Source organism: Struthio camelus, chromosome 3 (assembly GCF_040807025.1).
Source record: "Struthio camelus isolate bStrCam1 chromosome 3, bStrCam1.hap1, whole genome shotgun sequence".
Classification (NCBI taxonomy): domain Eukaryota; kingdom Metazoa; phylum Chordata; class Aves; order Struthioniformes; family Struthionidae; genus Struthio; species Struthio camelus.
The window spans coordinates 119,351,204-119,373,136 of record NC_090944.1 but is presented as its reverse complement, the minus strand read 5'-3'; the positions used below and the strand labels follow the sequence as shown (position 1 = coordinate 119,373,136).

Genomic DNA, 21,933 nt, shown 5'->3' with positions numbered 1-21,933 from the left:
TCCAAGTGTTAGCATGTAAGTGTAAAGAAAACAGCCAGAGATAATACAGTGAGTTAACTCAGGTAGATAGTTTTGATACTGAAATGCAGCATCACTTGGTGTTGAGATTGAATGGCTGTTATTATAACCTATTATAACCTAACCTATAACCTATAACAGCTTCATTTTTTTTAATTATGTAGACCACTTTGCAGTGACTCCATAGCCAAATGTAAATTAATTATTCATAAAACAGTGTTTTAAGACTTAGCTGCTTGTACGTAAACTTGTGTGGCGGAAAATAAAAGGCCAGATTTGGAACCATGACAGTTTTTGCTAAGAACTGAGGTGAAAGGAGAACGATACAATTAGGGAGCCGATTTCAGGTTTCTGATTCTTTTCCCAGCACAAATTAGAGCTGTTGCAGAGATGAGTGGTGAAATTTAAAACCATTTTGGGGCACTATGGTTATGTCTGTCTTTACCTAAATGATTCTGAAGCCTGGGATACTCTTCCATGTGTCATACTGCCTTACCTGGTGACTGAAACCTGTGCTAGTCACAAATAATATGTGTCCTTGTGACAGAAATCCTTCAGGCTCTTCTAGGAAGGCTCTTGGCATGCTTGTCCGTGCAATGCTGGCTGTGTGTCCAGGCAGATGGAAGTGGCCTGTCACAGAATGCTGGGATCACCCATGTCCAAGGAAGAGCACTTTGAAATGCAAGCTCTTTTCCCTGGCAATATTAGTACACTAATATGAGTCTAAGTCCTGCCCCATGGCTTTGATCAGTGATTTTGGCCTTGTGGCAGTACTTAAATAGACTTTGTTTGTATCCCCGAGGATTACAGACTGTAGTAATCTGGTAATGCTGGAGCCCCAAATAGGACACTTGTGGAAAGCTTCCGTAGAAGAACAAATAGAAAGTATCAAGGGAAAGAGCCTACTTTATTGTGTCAGCCAAGCTCTGAAGCAAATATCATTCTATCAGGTTCCAAGTGGCTTATCCAAGCAGTTTCCCAATGAGTAAATGAAGATACTTAATTTTGTTATTAAGATATCAAAGCAATAAACTGAAAGCAACAGCATTTACATAGTTACTGATGTGATTCTGATCTGTGCTCCACCTGTTGGTTGGAAGCAGCTTGAGCAGTCCAACCCTCCATGGCATGTTCTCTGGGCAGCACAGATCTGCTATAGTGGCTCATATGTAACTCCATTCTCAGCAATCAGCATGGCTAGGGCAAGGGGTTAAGGCTGATTCTGGTGATTTTCAGCTGCTGCGACAGCAAACTGGGACCACAGCAGGTTGGTGCAATCGGCTCTGAATTGCCCCCTGAAACTCAACTGCTGAGCAGCCCCAGGGATAAGAACGAGTAAAGGGCACCCTTGTGCCCTTTCACCCCTTCAGCTACAGTTGAGCAATGCTTAATGCAGCTGAATGTCTGGCCCTCCCAGACAGATACAATAACTGGTCTATGAGAATGTTCATACCAATTAAATCTTATCATCAAATCATTCTGTTCCATCACTCCACTTAATTAGCCACGGTCTTTGGTATTTCAGCAATGCTATGCCATGCCAAAAAATGAAAGTATTCTTTGTGTGGTACACACCCCAAAACTGCCTGTCTGCCAGCCAGAGTCGGATCAACAGATATTTCTCCTGTGCCAGAACAGTATCTGCTGGAAAACATAATCACCCACTTCGGATTTTTCAGACCAGAATGAGTTAGAGTTTTCATCTCGGCCAGTCAGCTTTTGTTATATGAAAGGCAAGCTGGTTTCTCATCAGCTGTCTTGTCTTGTGGTTTTTGTGTGACTCATGACAGTTTGTATTTACAAATAAAATGCAGTTCCTCGAGCCCTTCTGTTTAAAAGAGAGAGATGTGGGAAGGCTCTAAAGGAACACGTTAACTACTGCAGAGGACCACAAATTAACTGCTGCAGTTGGCAGACAGCAGCAATGAATCAGAGCTATCGCCTAGGCCCTTGTCTGCTGCAGAGGCCATTGACTTCATGAACTTACATTAGTTGAGGGTCTGATCTCATTTTATTTTACGTAAGTGAAATCATCCAAAAACAGGCCAGGCATCCCACCCTGCCTGATTTGGGCCTGATTTGGCAACCTACGCTCTAAATAAGTGAACATTTCCTTCTCCTTTCAGTCGAACAGCTCTTGTGAGTAAGTGCATACGAGGGGACCTATGCCTTGCAGAGTCCAGCCTGGAAGAGGTCATTGACAAACGGCTATGAAAGGATGCGTTAGGAATTAATTCTCAAAACAGTACAAGGGTTAGTTCCCTAATATGCCCTCATGCTGAGACCCATTTTCACTGCCAGTGAGAAGGGGACTACCTACCTACCTGTGATGAGGAATCAGTTTATTCAGTGGAAATAAATACAATCTATTTTAATAGCACCACCACAAATCTATGCTATGCCATCTGAGGCATTTGTCAGATGTGACAAGGCACTCAGCCTATTTTTGTCATGCAGCAAATCCTTTTTCCTATGCTACTTGGGGCTAAGTCCTGTCCTTAGATACGAGCTCACTCCTCTCACTCACTTACATGGCAGTGTTGGGTGTATGGCTGAAGGTAGAACTTGGCTGCAATCTGAAGAGATGACGTCTGTAATCTTCTCGCCGATAGGGAACACAAAGGACACAGACAGGTGCTGTTAAACATCTAGCCTGCACAGATATATTTGTAAATCGTACATGGCCCCTGTCTTCGTCTTAAAGTGCCTAAATAATTTGAAAATCCAGCCTTGAGAGGTTTGTGTTTGGTCTTGCAGGAAGTCTGTATACAGACAGAAAATGAATCTGTATCTCTTGAGTGCACATATAGAGCTTTAATCATAGTCATGACTCTTCCTCTTGTCAAAAAGCACCATTGATGGCCTCTGTCTTTGTGTTGGTCAAGTTCAAGATCTTTTTTCTCCCTTGAATTCAACCTTTTGAAGTTTCAGAAAGAGCCAGAAGTAGGGCTGTATATGGCTGACAGCAGCTAGCACGGACGCTTAAGGCCTCAGCTGATCTTTTCAAAAACTCTTAAGTGACGCTGAAGCTCTAGAACCATTTCCCAAATTGTCTTGATTTCTGAGGATTGCACCATCCATTTTATTTCAATGAAACTTGAACTCCAGAGTCCAGCTCACTAGAGACAGTGCAACCTGGCTTCCACAGTCACTTAAGACCAGATTGTGAAGTATTTGGATGCTTTGCTCCCAGTATATTTTTTTTTTACTGAGAATGGAGTGCCTATATCAGTTTAAAATCTCTTAGAGCTTTCAGAAGTGTTTTTATGCATTTGCATTGCTCTCTCTGTTACATATTACAGCTGGAATGTGCTTCTGCCTACTTGTCTGTTATGTGAAAACCTCTCACTTTCTGTAATCCATAGAAAAACTCATTTCAAAGTTTACATTAACATGAAATAGTCCCATCACCAGAAGGCTTCCAACATTCACATGAATCCCTGGCTTTACTGAAGAGAATGAAAAATTATTCATTCACGTCCACTGAGCTACAATTTCGTTTTCAGTTTGTGAGCCTGATCCTGGGATAGCTAAGGCCTCTCTCCAGAGTAACTCCAGTATATATAACAACATTAGTATTTACTGAGTTCAAACCAAGGTCTCTTCTGTCTTCCCACTTAATATTGAGAGTTCTTAGGGAAGTTTTTCGCTTTTGTTTCTCTTCATTATTCTCTGCTTTATGTGAGCCCAGCAAACTTCTAAAATAGATTTTCCTTGACTTCTCAGTAGGAGACTGCCCCCTGATCTCTCTCTCTCTCCTGATTAAGCACTGGATATCACCAGTTTAGCCGCATGAGCTCAACAAAAATCTTCTTGATCTTTTTCTGGTGACGCAGGCCTTCTGCTATTACAACTTCATTGAGACAGATGGGCCATCACTGGTGTTAAACCATGAGACAGATGGGCCGTCACTGGTGTCAAACTATGCAGTCTGAGGTCAGATATGGACAATTAAACTTTTCCCCTCCCTTCACTTGCTGAGATTGTCAATATGTGGAGATTTCTGGAATCCCAGTGGTGAATAGCAGCTGGCACAGCCTCATTACGCAAGTGCAGTTGCAAGATCTAGCTGCTGTTGCATTAAGCTGAGTAGTAATATCAGTTTTGGTGCATGAAACACAGCCTCGTACAGAAAAGCAATCAGGCTAGGTCAGGATACGCTGTGGCTCAAACAAGCTATCACCATGCAGGGGCTCTTTTGCTTTCTGGGGAGCATGAATATCTTTCTTTGCTACCCTCCGCAAAAGACTCTAGAGATCTTCTCTTTGAGACTGAGTTTAAGTGCAAATAATGAACCACTTTGGATGACTGATGGGGGGATGTTGTGCACACACCCAGAATATGTCATTCCCAATCAAAAGGGAAGCAATTGTTTCCATATGTTGGCACATTTGTGATCTTGGTGTTGAGCCAGTTGTCTGGCTGGGATCAGGCTGCAGCATCTAACAGTAATGGAAGATTATACCTTGGAAGTGGGGTGCTAACTGGCTGTATTCCTTAAAAGGATATAAACACTGAACACTTATCCAGGATGTAATTTATGGTTCCAGTTTGCGTAGATGAAAAAATAGTCCTTTTGTGTATGCATATATGCATAAAAATTCCTTCTGGCTCACCTCCCCCTTAAAAGGAATCCAGTAAAAGAATAGCTGGTGCTGTTCTGTGTGCTAACTTAACTGCACGGGCTAGTGCCTACTGAGGCTTGTAAGGATTCCCCCTTTTCTAACCCAACCCTGCAGAGGTATTGTAACATCTAAGACAGTTGACAGCAGACTCTCTGGCACTAATTTATAGCTTTAGAAATAATTTGATTTTTCCTATTTTTGAGATCTAGTTTTGTTAAGTTGTTCAGCTGGAACGCAGGCTCTTTGAACAGATAGGTTTTTAGAGATGCCCTGCATCTAGCAAACCCATGTTTTTCGTGAAGTGTCAGATCAGTTACACATTGCTGCATAAATGAATTAATATAATTTTAAAACTCTGGAGATCAGATTCCCCCATGCTAAGGCCCTACTAACTCTGCTGCATCAAGCACATTGGAAGGTATCCCATGGAGGTGATAAGTTAAAGACTGCTAAAGAGGGCATTTTTACCAGGTGAAGGAGCCACCGATTTAATGTATTCTCCAAGTTCTCCAGCTATCTACAGCAAAGCTGCCAGTGACGCCAGCAGAGCAGCCAGTGAAGCAAAGGTTGTGACTAATTTAGGCTGCATCCTTCCTGAGGTGTCCACATCAGCAATATAAAGCCTGCAGTGAATGTTGTACATGTATTGTGTGATCCCATTTATAAAACATACAGGCAGGTTGTTAGAGAGACACAGACTTCTTTCTGTGTCGCAGCCAGGCCAGTCTTTTAGGATGATCTCACAGTGGGGTTCTACAAAATGCATTCTTTCGCATTGTGAGCAACTGTCAAGCGTTTAGTTCTGTAGCCAGAGAAACTTTGCAACTGTGAGACACAGTGGGCAGAGTCATTCAAATCACTGCAGCAATATGGCTTCTCCAGCTGAGGATAATGAACATATCAAATCACTCTCCAACACACACATTAAACTTAGGAAAAGGAATAGGTTAGCATTTTAACTAACTCCAGAAATGTTTGCCAGCTGTATTGCTGGAGTGCCTTGGAGTCCTGTACTGACCATCCTTACGGTCCTCCTCATGCAAGACTCTTACACATAAGGAGTGAAATAACAAGATGCTGGACGACAAGCATGCACGCGTCTTCCTAAGATGACCTGCGCTGTTGGGAAAGGACAGCAGAGAGCCAAATTTGGTTTTCTCCTTTTCAGTCATTCGCAGCGGTTTTTTTAGTTGTTTATAGGAAATATGAACTTGTTAAGGGTCTCTACTGGAATATTTACATAATATATTCTGAATAGATTTCTAATGCCTAAAATTCCACTGAGAGAGAAATGAACTAATATCTTTTTATAGAAGATTAATTTGCAAAACTAATGTACTGAAACGTATTAGGTTAGATAATGTATTCAGCAGCTAACAAGCCTACTTTGTGAGTAATTCATTTAGAAAGTATTTTTGATCTTCCATGCAGATGTTCAGATACTGAGGAAAAAATCCTCACCAGTTTTATGTGAACCACACACACACACACAATTTCATCAATGGCATTATTCATGTGTGTTTTAGAGCAATTCAGATTCTATCTTACCTCTAAAAAAATGGCATCTTACAGGACTACAGAGAAAATAGTTTATCTGTATTTCATTGACCAGAAATTTAACATTAATACAGATCATTCCAACTTTCAAAAATTCTATAGGAACGTCTTGTTCAGACACAGCGAAAGCACAATCTGTGGAACGGATAGCATTATTGTATATGCACAGCTACTAGCATGTTTGATATGAATGTACCTCTCTGTTCCAGTATGAAAGCTGGGAACTAAAATTTCCATATTACTTTATTTTTCAGACTTATAAAATCTTCCTCAATTGCATTTCCCGTTTCAGTTATTAAACACCTCCATCAGGATCGGATAGGCAATGTACAGTTCCACTGAAATGCTCACTTTGTTCTATATTCAAATGAAGGAATATTAATTCTAAATGCATATCACACCTTCACAGCTAACCCTAGACACGCTTAAAGCTTTTAGGGGTGCATGAATATCTGCAAATCTATATATAGGCGTGCTGTCCAGCACACCTCGTAGGAACTTCAATACTTATTTTTGCACTTCCAAACTGTATTTTTTTCTGGACTTCTTAGATGAACTTGACATCTATAAGAACAGTAGTACTTCTTTTGTTTCTCCCATCTGGGAACTATGCTATACTTTACAACCACAGTGTTAATACCTTCATCTTCACAACATTCCTGTGGGTAAGTATGTATTATTATTCCCCTTCTGCAGCTCGCATAACCAAAGAGTGGGCTTTTACATATCATTGCCTAAGATTGCTCTAGGCTTGCTGCATATATAATGATTGGCTCAAAACTGCTAGCTCCATATTTGAACGTTCAGATCTACTCTCTCTTCTGACTCACATCAGTACTAACTATCCGTTTTCAGCATTTTAACCATCTTCAAACAATGTATTTCTCAAAACTAACTGTATACTAATCTAGCGAGCTGCAAGATGTTAATCACAACCTCACTGAGGCAAATAGTTTGCAAAAGGACTGGAAGATTTGTTCACTTAGTGATCTGCATGCTCACCCCTTAGCCTGAGATGCCTGACATCCAAGGACTAAAGCACAGGCTGTCAATTACATTGACTTTGAGGAACTCACACTGCTGACTTGCGTTTCCCTCTCTTCTCAGCGGCATATTTCATTTCCTCCACTATTTCTCTTACAAGGACTTTAGATTATCAAACTCAAAGACTTAGGTACCTGATCTAGTCTTTGCTGCTAGATGGGGCCCATGTACCCCTGTTTCTGTATGATGGTGCGTGTTACCACAATAAATGTGCTTAAACTAGCTAGTTCTGTTGCTAGAAGCAGTCTAGCTCTACTAGCAGAGAGCTTGATGTAGGCCAACTATGTTTCCTCTAGGTGTTTTTGAGAAAATGTGCTTTGAAATCTTTAAAGCTTTTTCTAATTTCATAATAGATACCTGTAAATATATTCGTGGGATATCCTCATTTTAATATATATTGTTCAGCAAGAATAGGCTCTTTCAGTAGGCAAAATCTTGGCCCAACAGCAGAATAGGAAGAAGTCAGGGTCTATTCATACGATGCTAGTGATGTCAATAGTAAACCAACAATATTCCAGCTCTTCTCCAACAGTCAGGATTTATCTGAGAGTTGTGTGTGCTAGCGACTGCAACAACTTAGATGTTACCAGTATGCAAATGGAAGTGCAGTGGCCTACATTTCAACAGTGACTAGTGAGGAAGCCTGACCCACTTGAAGCACTTTAAGCAGTCCTGCTTTTCAGAAAGCTTTGAGCACTTGTCCCCGAGAGGATCTGGCCTCGTGCCATATCTCAAACGGAGAATTTAAAATTGCCGGTCGTTTTGAAGAATGTGGTTAGGGGTATTTAAATTGTGCTAGACATTTGTTTTTTCCTTCCTCTTCTGCCTGCATATGTCAAGCATGGTTCAGTGTGATCAGCCAGTCTGTGTTTCATTAAATATTAATAGTGAAAATTATTCTTGTTTGTTTATAGGACAATATTGTTGTGTTGATGGAAAACTGTCTAAAAGATTGTAGAAAAAGGGGGCAGGTAACATAAAAAAGTAAAACAGCCATAAGAAAACACTAAGAAACATACTACGAGAAGAAGTCAAGCGCCTTCCAAGTGATCTAAGGGGCCTTTTCTGTCTTAACAGTTCTTGCACTGAAATACTCTTGCAAAATCTGCCTGTGTGGCCTTCATCCTCACCCCAGCAAAACGACTGCTCTACAGGTACTTCTGCAATGCTGCTTCTCAGGAAAACCTTGAATTGCCATGACATATGTGCAAGCGCAGCTTACTGTCCAACTCATCATGTCCTCTTCCCTTGCGGTAAACATTGTGATTTCACTTGCCTGTCAAATTAGCTTCAGCACTTCAAGAAAAGAAGCTATCAATCACTTGTGTTTTGTGCAACACGTGGCACGTTTGTGCAGGCTAGCTTGGACCACGTAGTACAAGCGCTCCCTAACAATAGTCTATGTCATGGCTCCCTTGCAACTCCTAGAACACCCAAAAGTCTTCCAAAGATTCTACAAGAACAGACCTCCTTTAGCCATCAGTGCAATGACAGAGAATCTCCTAATGGACCCATCCGAGGAAAGGTACGACAATGTGCGTCCTGTATGATTAATAGCATCCAGGAAGCTGGAGGAGTAAGTTTATCCCAGAATTTCCGACTGACTGTTTAATACTGAGATATGTTGTCACATGCTTTAGAATTGCCAGCAGTTAATATTAATGATATACTCTTTTGTGTTACTTATATATGCTCCATTTCGTTTGTGTGTGTGTATTGTAGCACCCAGGCTTCCTGTAGTTTTGATAAACAGTAACCTAATGATAAATCACACAATTTGGATTTCTAAGCAGTCTGCTTATGCTCTGACTTCACAGAACCCAACTGGCTTTGCACGCAAAAAAGCCGGAATGAGTAAGGGCAGAATAAGGGCTAATGCGTACTTTGATGCCCGCCTTTTAAGTAAAGACCCATAACTTTTTCCAGGCCTTGGTTCTCAGGTGTTTGTATGCATGGTTATGCATTTCTTATAAGTCAACAATTCACTATAAACAGGGAACTGATCAACAGACTCTGGACAGACTTCAGGCAGATCACCCAAAGCGCAGAATTCAGTCGTCAGAAATATTTTGAAATAAACAGGTCTTGTTTTCACTTCTATTTCTTTGAAAAAAAGTCTTGTGTAACACTGATGAGCAAAATCCTTTGAGATGCAGTCATAAATCTCCTGGCCTACAAAAGCAGCAGTTCAGAATCGTATCCATAGCAACCATGTAGCAAGAAATGAAATCTGATATGAATAGACTCGTCCAGAAAAGCTGTATGCAAGTCACACACTCGCTGAGGCAGAATGCTTGTGAACCAGAGAAAATAAGATGCATTTTCTTTTACTTGTTGCTTCTTTCCAAGTATTCCTGCCGTGCCCCGTTTCATGAATAAAATGGGCTGACAAACCAGCTATTATTTCATTGCCTTCGGCTATTCGGACCTAGGCCGATGGCCAGTAGAGAGGCCGAGAAACAAGTGTTAGCTTTGCCAGCACTTGAGCTAATAAATGAACTCAGCTCACAGCTGCATCTACGGGCTGCTTATGTTCCCCTGGTTAATGTCAACCTTGTTTCCCCTTCCAGCGACATGGAGCTTTTGTGTGCACAGAGATAAAACCAGCGAGTGGTCGATAGTTCCTGAGGGAACAGAAATATTCCTGAGTGCTAGAGGGTCATGTTCACTAGAACAGCCAAAAACAGAGAAAGGAAACTCAGTGAAAAGCTGAATGACCTCACCCAGTCTCTTCCTGCAGAATTCCTAGGAGACACTAAGCTCTGAAAATCACTTATCAAAACCAGACGTCAGAGAAATAGCCAAGGCATACCCCAGAATTCCTGTGAGAGGACACAAGAGTTCAGGCATTTCTCAGACAACCGAAGTGGATGTTATCTGTCCTGCTGAGGAGCAGCCCTTTATATCCTACAATGAAACATCCTTCAGTAGATGAGTGAGTGGGTTACCTACTGTACATAAAAACAGGCGGACACTTACACCACCATCAGCTACTGAAACAAAAAGAGCCTAGAGTCACTGTGCAAGCCAGTGCATTTGCTTGTTCTGCTATCAATAACACCAAACACAAGCTGACACCAGTGAATTGTTGGAGGGAACACAATACTTCTTTGATGTACCAACAGCTGCACTGTACTTTGATGTTCCTACAAAACTATATGCTCATCAAAACTTTTTTTTTAATGGCAGTATTTCAGTGCTTTCTCTGGAGCATTTTCCACTTGTTTGTTTATATGCACTCTGCAAGACGGATTTTAAGTTACTTAACACTTTCAGAGCTGCTCATTTGAAGTCGCTGTGATTTTTCAGGAGGTACTTCATTTTTCTAATCGGTTATACTTTTCCTTTTTTTTTTTTACTTATAGCTAGGTATTTTATATAAATGTTTTTGATGTACACTATCTCTTTGGATGCTGCAGTGTGAAACGTGATTTCACGTGCCATATGGTGTCAGCTTGTGATAAATGGAAGCCATTGTTCCTTCCATAGGAAACAATGACAGCCAAGAGGGACAATTTGCTGCAGTTCACAGGAATGCAAAAATAATGTCACTGCTTTCTACCGCTAATGAAAACAAACCCTTGGAGTAAGCCCTTCGGAGGGAGAAGAGAATGCTTTTGCATAAGATTTAGACTTTTTTTATTTTTTAATTATTGTTAGGCCTATGAAACCGGAAAGTAGCTGATTTACTCTCGGTTCTCCCTTCATGCTAGAAGAAAAGAATTATTCAAGAGAATGGAGGACAAGTTTTACCAATGTTGAGAATTATTTTGTTGTTCACTGCACTTCTCACTGGCATTCCCAACAGTTTCCTCCCTTTGTGCTTATGTAAGGAAGACTCAAAATTGTACCTCAAAAATTGAACTTGCAGCATTTCATAAAGCAGATAGATAGAGCAAGTTACTACTTGCAGTACTCATGCTGGCTCCTCGTGTATGCTGGAGGAGTTAATGTATGCTTTTGCTGCAGTGAGAGTAACAAAAAATCAACTATCAGCTTTCTACTTTGAGAAAGACATAATAATTGCTCTAACTATAATTGTCCTACTAAACTTATATGTTCTAAAAATTTTCCTCTCAAAGACCGACAGAAAAAGGGGAAAATAATCTTTTGGCATTTTGGTGTAATTTGTTTGAGATAGTGTTTACGTAGCATTAGTATATCCCCTGTGTTATAACTCAGATGAAAACATACACCTACATAGTATGCTGTGAAGATTCTTTGTTTTTCTGCAGGTGATAGTAAAATGTATGAAACTGCTCTAATTTAGCCTTCAGTTACGTATGCTCAGCTTCCGTTGTTATCAATGAAAACTGCACGTTTATGAGTTGCATGCTATTGAGTTTCCACTATCATTGCCATATTAATAAGAGATTACAACTGTAGATACAGACCTTGCCAAAATGATCAGATCTGTTTCTATTGTAATATAGTGGGGGTTCTCCCTGATCCTGTTCATTAAAACTTCTGATTTCTTATGATGAGCTGTCCATTCAGAGCAACCTCATCAAGTGTGTGTGCGTGGATAGAAGAGGGAGCAAAATCAGTTAGAATTAAAATACACTGCACAAACATCAACACAAAAATTAGGCGTAAGAGGCCAATCCTGAAATGAATTACAGCCTTTTGGGACTTAGCATATCCTAAATAAAGTTATGATGTTGAACCCCAGAGGTCAGCACAGTAGAATATAAATACCCCAGTAAAGCTAGCAGAAAAACTTTGCAAGTTCGCTCTTCTCTAGTCGCAGGGGATGCAGTTAGGACATCCCATACGCTTAGTTAAACAACTTAAAAGCAAAAGAAGGAGAAAACAACTCTGCATCCCTGGCAGTCTTACATACTTTCTCTGGATGGAATTTTTCACATTAAGTAGAGGAAGCCCAGCATTATGTTTAACATAATGCACACAGTGATCCAATACTGTGTTATTTACTGTTAAGTTTTGCAAAGAGCAATTTAAGACAAGGCGTCTTAAAAGAATGAAACACCATGACACCATCAATGGAAGAATAAGTTAACATGATGGAGAAAAAGTTGCCACTGCATCTCTAAAGCCTCGTCAGTCTCATGCACGCTCAGAGCGTCTTCACTAACCAACTTTAATTTTGTCACTTCAGAAACACCTGAACCTGGACTGTCTTCTTTGTATATAGTACATGATGTCGACTGTATTTTCCAAAATAAAAAAAAATTGTATGAATTTTTTTTCCTTCTCTTTTGAAGTGTCTCAGAGCTTCTGTCAATGCCATCTCATCTTCCTGAATAAATTAATTCTTTATTCTCCACATAGAGCAAATATGATTAAAAGCATAGCTACCACTATTTCAAATCAGAAAGCAATGTCTATTACAAGAGAAGAGAACATGTTCAAAACAAAGTAAACCAGAAAATCTATTGCCACAGAACAGCCATTATGCATATGTATTATCCAGTTGTACTAAAGCAGTATAATAGCTGTCATTAAAGTCAAAGGAAAGTCAGCGTCACTTTAAAAAGAAGTTGGACTATAGCTTGTGTCATCAAAGGAGGAGTCTGAGGGAACTTACTGTCTTAAATTTAGACGTGAGAGAAAATCAACAAATGCCACAGACAAGTTCAGATTTCTTTCATTATAATGAGTATAATTTTTAAATGGCCAACAATTCTTATTACTGTTCATATTCCAATACAAAGGGCCAGACTGCCTAAATCCTTCCTCATGTGACTTATTTCTACTCATGAGTAACATTGCTACTCATAGCTTGCATGAGTAAATGTTTCCAGGCTCTGCTTAATAGTTCCTAAAAGTATTACATGTTTTTTAGTTTAATTCATACACAGTAATCAGACTCTAAATACACAGTCCAATGTCTGTCTTGCCTCTTACAGCATGAGAGCACCTCTATTTTAATCCTGTTGACATCTTCCTTTCTATATCAGATCTACCTTTTGAAGATGTTTCATTGATGACACTTTTTATTTTCATCAAGCATTAGTGAAAGTATTTTATTAGTCATTGTACATATGGAAAATCACTCAGTTCCATTTAATTTGAACTTGTTACAAAATACATTATTATATTCTGAAAATAGCTCTCTTTTCTGTCAGTGACACCGTCAAATCAGTTAATATACAAATACACAAAGAAAAAATACGATTTTCTTCCAGAATGTCTTAAAACCATCAGTTTGAAATAATCTGATGTGAAAATCATCTTACCCGTGAAATGCCTCAGGATAGCTAATGGTCAAAAAATGCAGATTTTTTCAGGACTGAGACCTGCCAGCGCTACAGTTGCAGTAACGTGGAAAATAATTGTGTGAACAATCAGTCACTGCAGTTTGGAAGCACGAGCCAGTGTACATTCACAGCTGTATCCAGCCAGAATCTTCCTGTCATGGGAAGAAAAAAAACCTGGGATAAGTCTTCTTCCTAATTCCTTGTTGTTCCAGGCATTTTCAGGTATACAGGTATATACATCTTATGATAAACCCCTCTCCTGTGTAGTGCCCAGGACCTCCGGTGATCATCTAGGACTCCATCATGCTAAAAGTGCTGTCCCGGTAGAACAAAGTTGTTTACTGCTCTAAGGCAGTCACAATGCTAGGTTTGACAGAAGGCTACATGGAAATTGGCCATGAAATCTGATATTATTCATTCTGACAGATAGGCTAAGGTTTGTGAACTGTGCAGATTTTCTTTTGTTTGCATTGTGTAAAAGTTCTTTCTTTCCCACCACTTGTTCCATGGCTGTGAGTGGTAACTAGTCCTTTTCACAGCTTTCTCTCTCACCATATGGTTGATCACAACCTGTGGGCAACACTGAGCTTTCAAAGCTCGCTCCTGCCATATAAATCTTATCTTTTCCAGTTCAATCTCATATTCTTCCAGCTCCAAGGGTCCCTTTTTCCCACCCCACCACATTTACTCAATCACTAGTACTTGCTCTTCTGCATTCTAGAAGGTAATTTCTATATTCTAAATAAACTCGTCCCTGAACACTTTTCTTGCAAATTATTGTCCCATAACGTCTATCTCCAAGCTCCTACAGTATCTGCCTAGGGCTCTCTCTACTCCCACTCTTACTTTTTTCTTACGGTGCTTTCAGTTTGCAACAAAGCGTCTCCACAAAATGAGCCTGTTTTGCAAGTTGAAGGTCCATTGCTTCATATTATCTCTGATTTGAAACTGTCAAGTCACTTGCTTTACTATCATTCTTTAACCTCTGTCCACAGCAGTCTGCATGAAAGCTTGAGGCAGGAGCTAAAAGGGTGCTGGAGATGTGCCAGGAAGCCAGGCTGTGACCATGCCAGAATGCCCTCTGGAGATCCCTTTAAAGAGTATGGGCTCCCGTGTTTTTTCCCAGACTGAGGTGCATGAGACACTTCCTGCCATGAGTTTATCACCTTCAGCGTTATCGCTGCTGAATCTTCTTTACCTTATTTCTTTTCCTTCTTTGCTCTCCTCTGAACTTGAATCCACCTGGAATGTGGGCACAGAGTAAGAATTGACCAAGTGGGCCGTACTGTCTAGGTGACCTGCACTTCCTAAAAGAGAGAAAAGTAATGTCTGTTGTGATGTGTCCTCAGTATCCATTGTCAGGGCAAAAACAGATGCTAAACAGTGAAGTGGGCTACATACCGATTAACTGATCCCCTCTTTGGAACTTGGCTGCCTGCCTCCCCCACTCCCCAACTCATGGGTCTCTTTCCGGTGGAAACGCAGTAGAGCTTTGGGCCTGACCCTCGACCTGCAGGGTTAGCTGTAGCCTGGATGATAAGAGGATACATCCGTCTGTTACAGTCATCCTAGTATAATTACAGTCGTTTCAAAAGGTGTTTGCTCCTTGTGCACCCCCCATGAACTATGCTATTCCTTGAGCCTTGGAAGTGGTCTTCATGGGTCTTTCCAAGCAGGGAAATTTCAGTCCAGAAGGAAGCTGCAAGGGAGGAATTCTGTAAGAGAACTCTAGCAGAAGGCTTTTGAGCCTTCCTTCATAGATTTTGGCATGACTGAGGGCTGTTATTTGCAAATAATGGAAATAAATGCTTATGAAAAGCATGGGTAAAATCTTTTAAATGGGCTGACATTTTAGGACAGTTTGCAGTAGATACTAAAAAGCAGAAGTTCGCAGCATTGCTGACCAGAGTCTGCGTTTGTCTTCAATGTGTTTAGTGACTTTTTGTGACATTTGGATGCATTGTTAGGAGCCCAGTCATGAGGAATTCCTTTAGAAGCTATGTTACCCAGTGTGTCTGGGTCGTTGGTTTGTGAACTAAAAATCCTCCAAGGCAACAGTGAGAAGATAAAAGCAACTATCATGTTCTCACAGGTGAGCAGCCCAACCTACTGTCACCCACGCTGGGAGGTGAAGAGATGCAAATTTTCTCCTTGCACCTAAAAAAGAAGGCTTCGACCATGGATTGAGAAAATTTGTTCGTGGGAGAAGTCAGCCAGTGCCCCCATTGCTGTTCTCCCCGGGGTGTGAGTGGAGCCTGGGCTTGGCTTTTGCTACTTGCATGATACAAAATGAGGGAAGCAATGAGAAAGTGCAGTTTGGCATTCAGGTTTGGCTCTACTGTACAGTCTGGTTTTTCATTTACCATGTCTTTAATGGTACCCCTGTGTCTGAATGTTTGTACAGTTAAGTAGGTCTGCTTACGTCTAGGGAAGTGTAACTATCGAAACCTGGCATAGCTGTTGGGCAAGGTTAGCAAAGTGAGGGAATGAAGGAGAATGGACAACTGTACTACAGATCCAATTGTTGCTTCCACCCTTCTCTCTTCTTGACTGTGCTCTGCTGTGAAAATCAGCAGGTGCAGGCAGAGCCGTTCTTCCTCGTGTAGAGAAGCGTAAAACCTGGCTGGTCCAGCTATGATCTGGATTGTTAAGCCTTTAGGAACTGGGCAGGCTGTCCTGTCTTTTGCCAGTGACTCTACGTGGATCTGGTTAGCAGAGTCACTGTACGGAGTGTTTAGTGTAATGGCTCAGCTACTGTCATCTTTCTGTCCCTAAGAGATTTTTTCACTGCTAAGGAGGCACTAGTAGCCTTTTGAACTCTGCTAGAAGCATCTGTGCACTAATACAGACTTCTAGCACTAGGAAGCCCTCAAATACTCTACACTACAATTGGTACGATCCAGCACAAAACGGCAAAGCTTATGGCTAAGGCTTCCTGCCATTCCCGGTGGCCATGTTTGCTCATGGAAGACAGTGAGGATTCCGCATTATCACACACTCTTCCTTCCCAGGCAGTGAGAAGCTCTTGTTAATTAGGTATTGATAGTTTTCTCCACAGTACTCTTAAATATTTCAATGCAAGAGTAGTTTTGTAGAAGATGTGGTTTTTCTGTCCCTGGAGGTATGGTTCAGTGTGGAAGTTAGTTCGGTAGTTAGGTATACACGCACCTTTGTGACATGAGCTACCAGTCTCTATGTACGCCTGGATGGGCAGACCTCTGTAAGTCAGAAGCACTGGAAGAGCAACATGGGAGAAGGCTCCAATGTCATGCAGGAAGCCCTGTTCTGTAGATAAGTTGAAGGCGGTGTTATTCAAAACTTCTGCATATCTAATTGCAGCACGGAAGGAAAGCAGTGAATCATTAGCTGCATTGTTGTCTTCATAGCACTGATTTAGCAGAAGTTGTGAGATTTAACCTATATGGTTGGGTTAGTGAATTTCTGAAGTCTCTTACAGATTTAATCAACAGCTGTAATTGCAATAGATTAGTCTGTCACTGATCAGCCTAAAATGTTTTCTGTTGCACTCAGCTGATTGGTCCTTTATGAGGAAGTGTCTGCTTCTAGTCCAGTGGCAAGTTCATCTGTTCTCTCCTACCATAGAACGAATGCCAAAACAGCTGAAATCTGTAACCTCATAGCTTATTACCAGGTTCTATGGCCAATCATAGTTGGGAAGAGCATCCTGGCTTCAGCTTTGTTTCACAAAACCACAGCTTTGAAGCCAGATTTACAAGGAGGGCTGCCTGCTACTCACATCTACTGGTAGAGCTTCACCTCTTTTCTATGCATAGTTACTTGAGAAGACCTGTGAAGCCGCCTGAGATGTGAGTATTCAAGCATTACATCATGCGGTCATTTTACACACTAGCTTAAGCAGTAATATCCTTTTATTTCTGTGACACGTGGCACCATCTGCGTGCATTGGGGTGGTAGATGGTCAGCATGTTTAACAAAACAGCAGCTACCGGTAGGAACAGACAGTTCCTACAGACAGTTTAGAATCAAAGTCACTTGTAATGTACTATGTTAAGCCTTTTCCAGACAATCTTTAGTTATAGGCTGGGGTTGAAGTCAATGGGAACGTTGCCACATATTTAATAGGAGTTAGACCAGGCCCTGTAGTGGCGCTCTATGTTCTTATTATCTCTGAGGACTGTGGTTTTCGTCTCGTTTCATGTTAATGAGATCGCAAAGTCAGTGCCTGCAGCCTAACAGAAAGAATGTGGCCTCAGTTTAATACGCCTGTCCCATTTGCAGTAAGTAATGAGAGCAGAACAAAACTGCAATCTTTTAAAAAGTACAGAGCTGTGTTGTTACACCTCTTTGGTCCAAATCAATGGGGATTAAACTGTGACCCATTGTAGTTCCTACTAGAATTCTTCTATGAATGCAATTGCTATCACTGCACATGGGAGGGGGGAAGTGGTTTGTGCAGCCACAGAGCGTCTAGGAAACACTATGCCTCTAACCATGGGCAAAAAATGGGGAATGTCTGACAGGGAGTGAGTAAATACTCAATGTAATGGTTTGTGAACATATTAGGGCCAAAACGTGCAGCCCTTACACGAGAAAGTCATTCTCTTGCGCGAGTGCCGGAGTCCCTGTCAATGCCCTGAACAAAACTTTATTTAAATTTAGCAGGACCTAAAGGAGAGAGATTTACTGGGAGCTCTGCGTGCTCTAGAATTCCTTCTCACCACAGCTCAATGCAACTGTGCCTGTGATCTCCCCTCTGCCTCCATCCCCTTCCACCTTAGCTATGTAAAAAGGATATTTTTCACTGTGAGACCTCTTCGACAGTCCTCGAGAGAAGATGCAAAAGCAATGTCATCATTAAATAATATTAATCTTTATTTGTGCAATTTTTAATGACTCGAAAGAACATGCAGTTACAGAAGGCAAGAAGTAGTTAAGAAGCTGCCTGGGGCTCAGGAAAGGTGAATACTGCACACAGGTTTGGCATGGATCTTGGCACTCATGTTCTCTTTAATCTTTCCCTTCTTCTTCCTCCCTTGACAAGGCTGCCTGTAACAGCTCTGGACAGTGGAATGTCTCTTCAGGTAGTATGTGCAGCATCTGATACAGGAAACACTAGTCTCAGTTGCTCTCTGCTATTGTGCAGATAATAAAACAGAGAAAACAGTAAAATATTTATTCACTGGAAAATTCAATAAAAACATTAGCAAAATGACAAGGTAGAACATGAGCAATGCACAGAACATGTTCCACTGCTGAGTGAGCGTCCGAATAGCTACTGGATAAGAAAAATGTTTCACTACCTTCCTTTCATTTCTTAATCTGCCAACACTCCTCAGAGCTCCCTTCATCCCCCTGCAAAGTGCTCATAACATGCACAGACACCCAGAAAACATCTCTCAGAATCAAAGCTGCTGTCCGTGATAGACAATGAATGTTGATTTGAACTGAAGACGTTTGGTTTGAGAAGTACGGTTTAGCCCAGTTTAAGCATTTGGCTGATGTAACAGGACTGCTGTTAGTGGAGTGGCTTTACGTGATATTGCTTCGTATCATCTTCAGGAGTCTTATCACACAGATAGCTAAATTACCTTCAAAACTCCATTTGTTCATTGTCTGGGTTTCTTGCACTATTGAAATGAACTCTACCGCATGGAATGAAACCTAATCAACAAAAATTAAGGCCCCCTTCCCGCGACATTGCTATATGTTGTTACGATGCATGCTGGCAAGGCTGGTTTACGGTAAGGTAGTGGGAAGTACACGCTTTGCTCAGTGAAAAATAATTCTATACTGTTTTTATTGCAAACTTGCAGACTTCTTTATTTTTCAGCCTCAGCATCAAAATAGTTCAAGCCAAACAAAATTACAGAAAAAGAATTTTGACTAAATAATTAATAGTGAATGATTTTATAATGCTTTTTGCATACTTGGATGCTTTACAGAACTATAAACCCTTTTCATCTAGCCATTGCTTTTCCTGTCACTGAAGTGGGTCAATACACCGTGTCTTTACATGATTTATATTAACATTACATATTCACATCGCAATAATATCACCATGAGCTGCATCTATAGACCGAGTAATTTCTCCGACCACTGGAAAGAAATGGTTTTGGAAGCTTTGGTTCTCCGTAGCACAAATAGCAGAAGGAATTTACTAGAACAGAATGATGGTCGCCTGGCTTTAGGCGTTCAGCTAGGACTCAGAAAGTCTGAGTTTGATTCCCAGCTCTGAGCTCCTCCACTCACTGAGTGACTATGAGCAAGTCACTTAATTTTAATGAGCAGCAGCACTTCCTATGTATGGACAATGCTTTCCTACTTTGCAGGAATCTTTAACGCTTACTGTGAATTTAAGGTACCAAGGTACTATGACAATGGTGGTTATATTACTAGATAGACAGCGCCAGTGCCAGCCGTGCCTAGCTTTAATTAGTCATACTGCAAATCTGCTGATATGGTAAAGTGTTAAAGAGAGCCAAAAAGCAAATCTCAAAAAATGTCTCTGAATGTTCTAACACTCATCTGAAATACTGCCTCCTGATCTCCTAGGTTACCGCATGAGCTTACGTCACTAATTGGTCAATTAGTCTGCAGCACCAGCGATGACGTGGATGTGAGTCTAGAGCACAGCAATTACAGATTATGAGGTTTTGCAAAGACTTCAGTGAAAATTGACATTTGGGTGTGTACATAGAGGATTTAATACAGGTCTAACAAAGATTCCTATGTTTGTTCACACAGACCTATTGTCTAGCATGTTACTGTAAGAGGAGACTTAGGCTGTATGAGGATTATTAGAAGAAGTGTATTTGCTAAATGATGTCTGTTGTGAGACTGAATCGTTGGTACAAAACAAAATACTTTGGAGAGGCCAGTTTTGCTTGTTATGTGCACATGCCGTGTGTACCCTCCCTTGCTCACCATGCACCTTCACTTGCTGCAGAATTCATACTCTGAGTGGCATAGATACTTGCCGTATATCCCATAGATCACTTTGATACTTTCCTGGTAGCAAGTTAAAATAGTGAGTCAGCTCATGGAGCTTGAATAACAATGTAAATCCTGTTAGAGCACTTAAGGCATCTGTTTTGTTTTTCTTTCAATAACACTGGTTCATGCACTATTCACAGATGTTAAGAAACACCTTTGTAAGCAGTCTGTCTAAAAAAATGTGGATCCACAACAGATAAATGAGCACTATGTTTTTGCAGCCTCTGTCACTGATTTCCAATTTATTTTATCTGTGCCTTTTTATGCTATCATTTTTACAAACTTTCGCACAGACAAGGATAGAGTGTGCTGAAATGTTTGGGTGTTTCCCAAACATACATTTAACCTGTTGCAAAGATCTAGAAGAAACACATGCCAACAGAACAACATCATAAGATGATACATTCAAAAAGAGAACAGCAAGCCTCTTGCTTCGGGGAGGAAAGGAAAAATGTAAGTGTCAAATTTAGATAGAGGAACCTCATTAAGAAAGTTGATCTCGTAAATAAATGTTCAAGTATGAGGAGAATGCTTGGTGGAGGGGCCATCTGCCCTCAGGACTGTGGCATCAGGCTCTGCTATGGTCTTGCAGTACTGCTTGTTGCAGCGCCTGTGCAGAAACAAGTCTGCGAGTTCGTTTTTCCTGGTAGTCCCCAGTAAATCTCTCTTTAGTACCTGTGATTGTTTCATGTTTTCTGTGTGAACTCTGAAGCTGGCTGCTTTCCAGTGCTCCTGCACTCCTCCTCAATATGACCTTGGAAGGAGGAACAGTCAAGTTAAATTGTTCCTTTGTACACAGCCCTGTTCCTGCGGCGTGAGGCTTGCTGTATGCCACAGGATGGTCAGCCACTTCACTGACCTCACTTCCTTCACCTCTGTCACAGCTTTATAAGCATAACCCAATAACAGGGACAGTCTGTGGCAGGCCAACAAAATCATGGTGTTTTAATCACCACCACATTCCAGAGTACTCTATTGAAACGGTGGCATGCAGATAATGGATATTTTATTTCAGAACTTGGTGCATATGGAGCAATACATTTTCCTTCTTATGTGTCAGAACTCAAAGTTACTATCCATTTTTAATGAGCTATAGCATGCATAGCTAATGCAGAAACCCTAAATTTAGTTACAGATTTCGGTTCTGTGCATTAGGGAACCATGTTAATTGCCACTGTGAGCTAGGACAACATAAGAAGCCTGTTGTTGATGGCTCAAAGACACAGGCACAGGTAAAGGTGGTCCTCCTGGTGTCTGAATCTCAGCTGATAGACATTGCCAAGTATGAGCTGCTGCATATATCATGAACGTGTGTTGCAGCTGGCCCACTGCAGTGCCTTTTAAAGGCTCAGTTCCCCACAGACTGGCATTAAAAATAAATGATCTGAAAATGGGGCTAGCTCAGCTAATAAGCAAAGGAGCAAGCTACTTAAATCCAACTGGAGTGCCATACTTTTGCATATATATACGCAGTATCTAGTATCCAGGTAGCT

General features: G+C 41.0%; 1 protein-coding gene across 1 annotated transcript; it reads left to right on the top strand.

Moving 5' to 3' along the window:
* The first annotated feature begins 8,440 nt into the window (after nt 1-8,440).
* CIMIP6 (ciliary microtubule inner protein 6) lies at nt 8,441-10,572 on the top strand. Its single transcript, XM_009669090.2, is given in 4 exon segments — nt 8,441-8,497; nt 8,602-8,769; nt 9,815-9,854; nt 9,857-10,572. Coding segments are annotated over 4 exon segments (366 nt in total). The 3' UTR covers nt 9,958-10,572.
* The last annotated feature ends 11,361 nt before the right edge of the window (nt 10,573-21,933 follow it).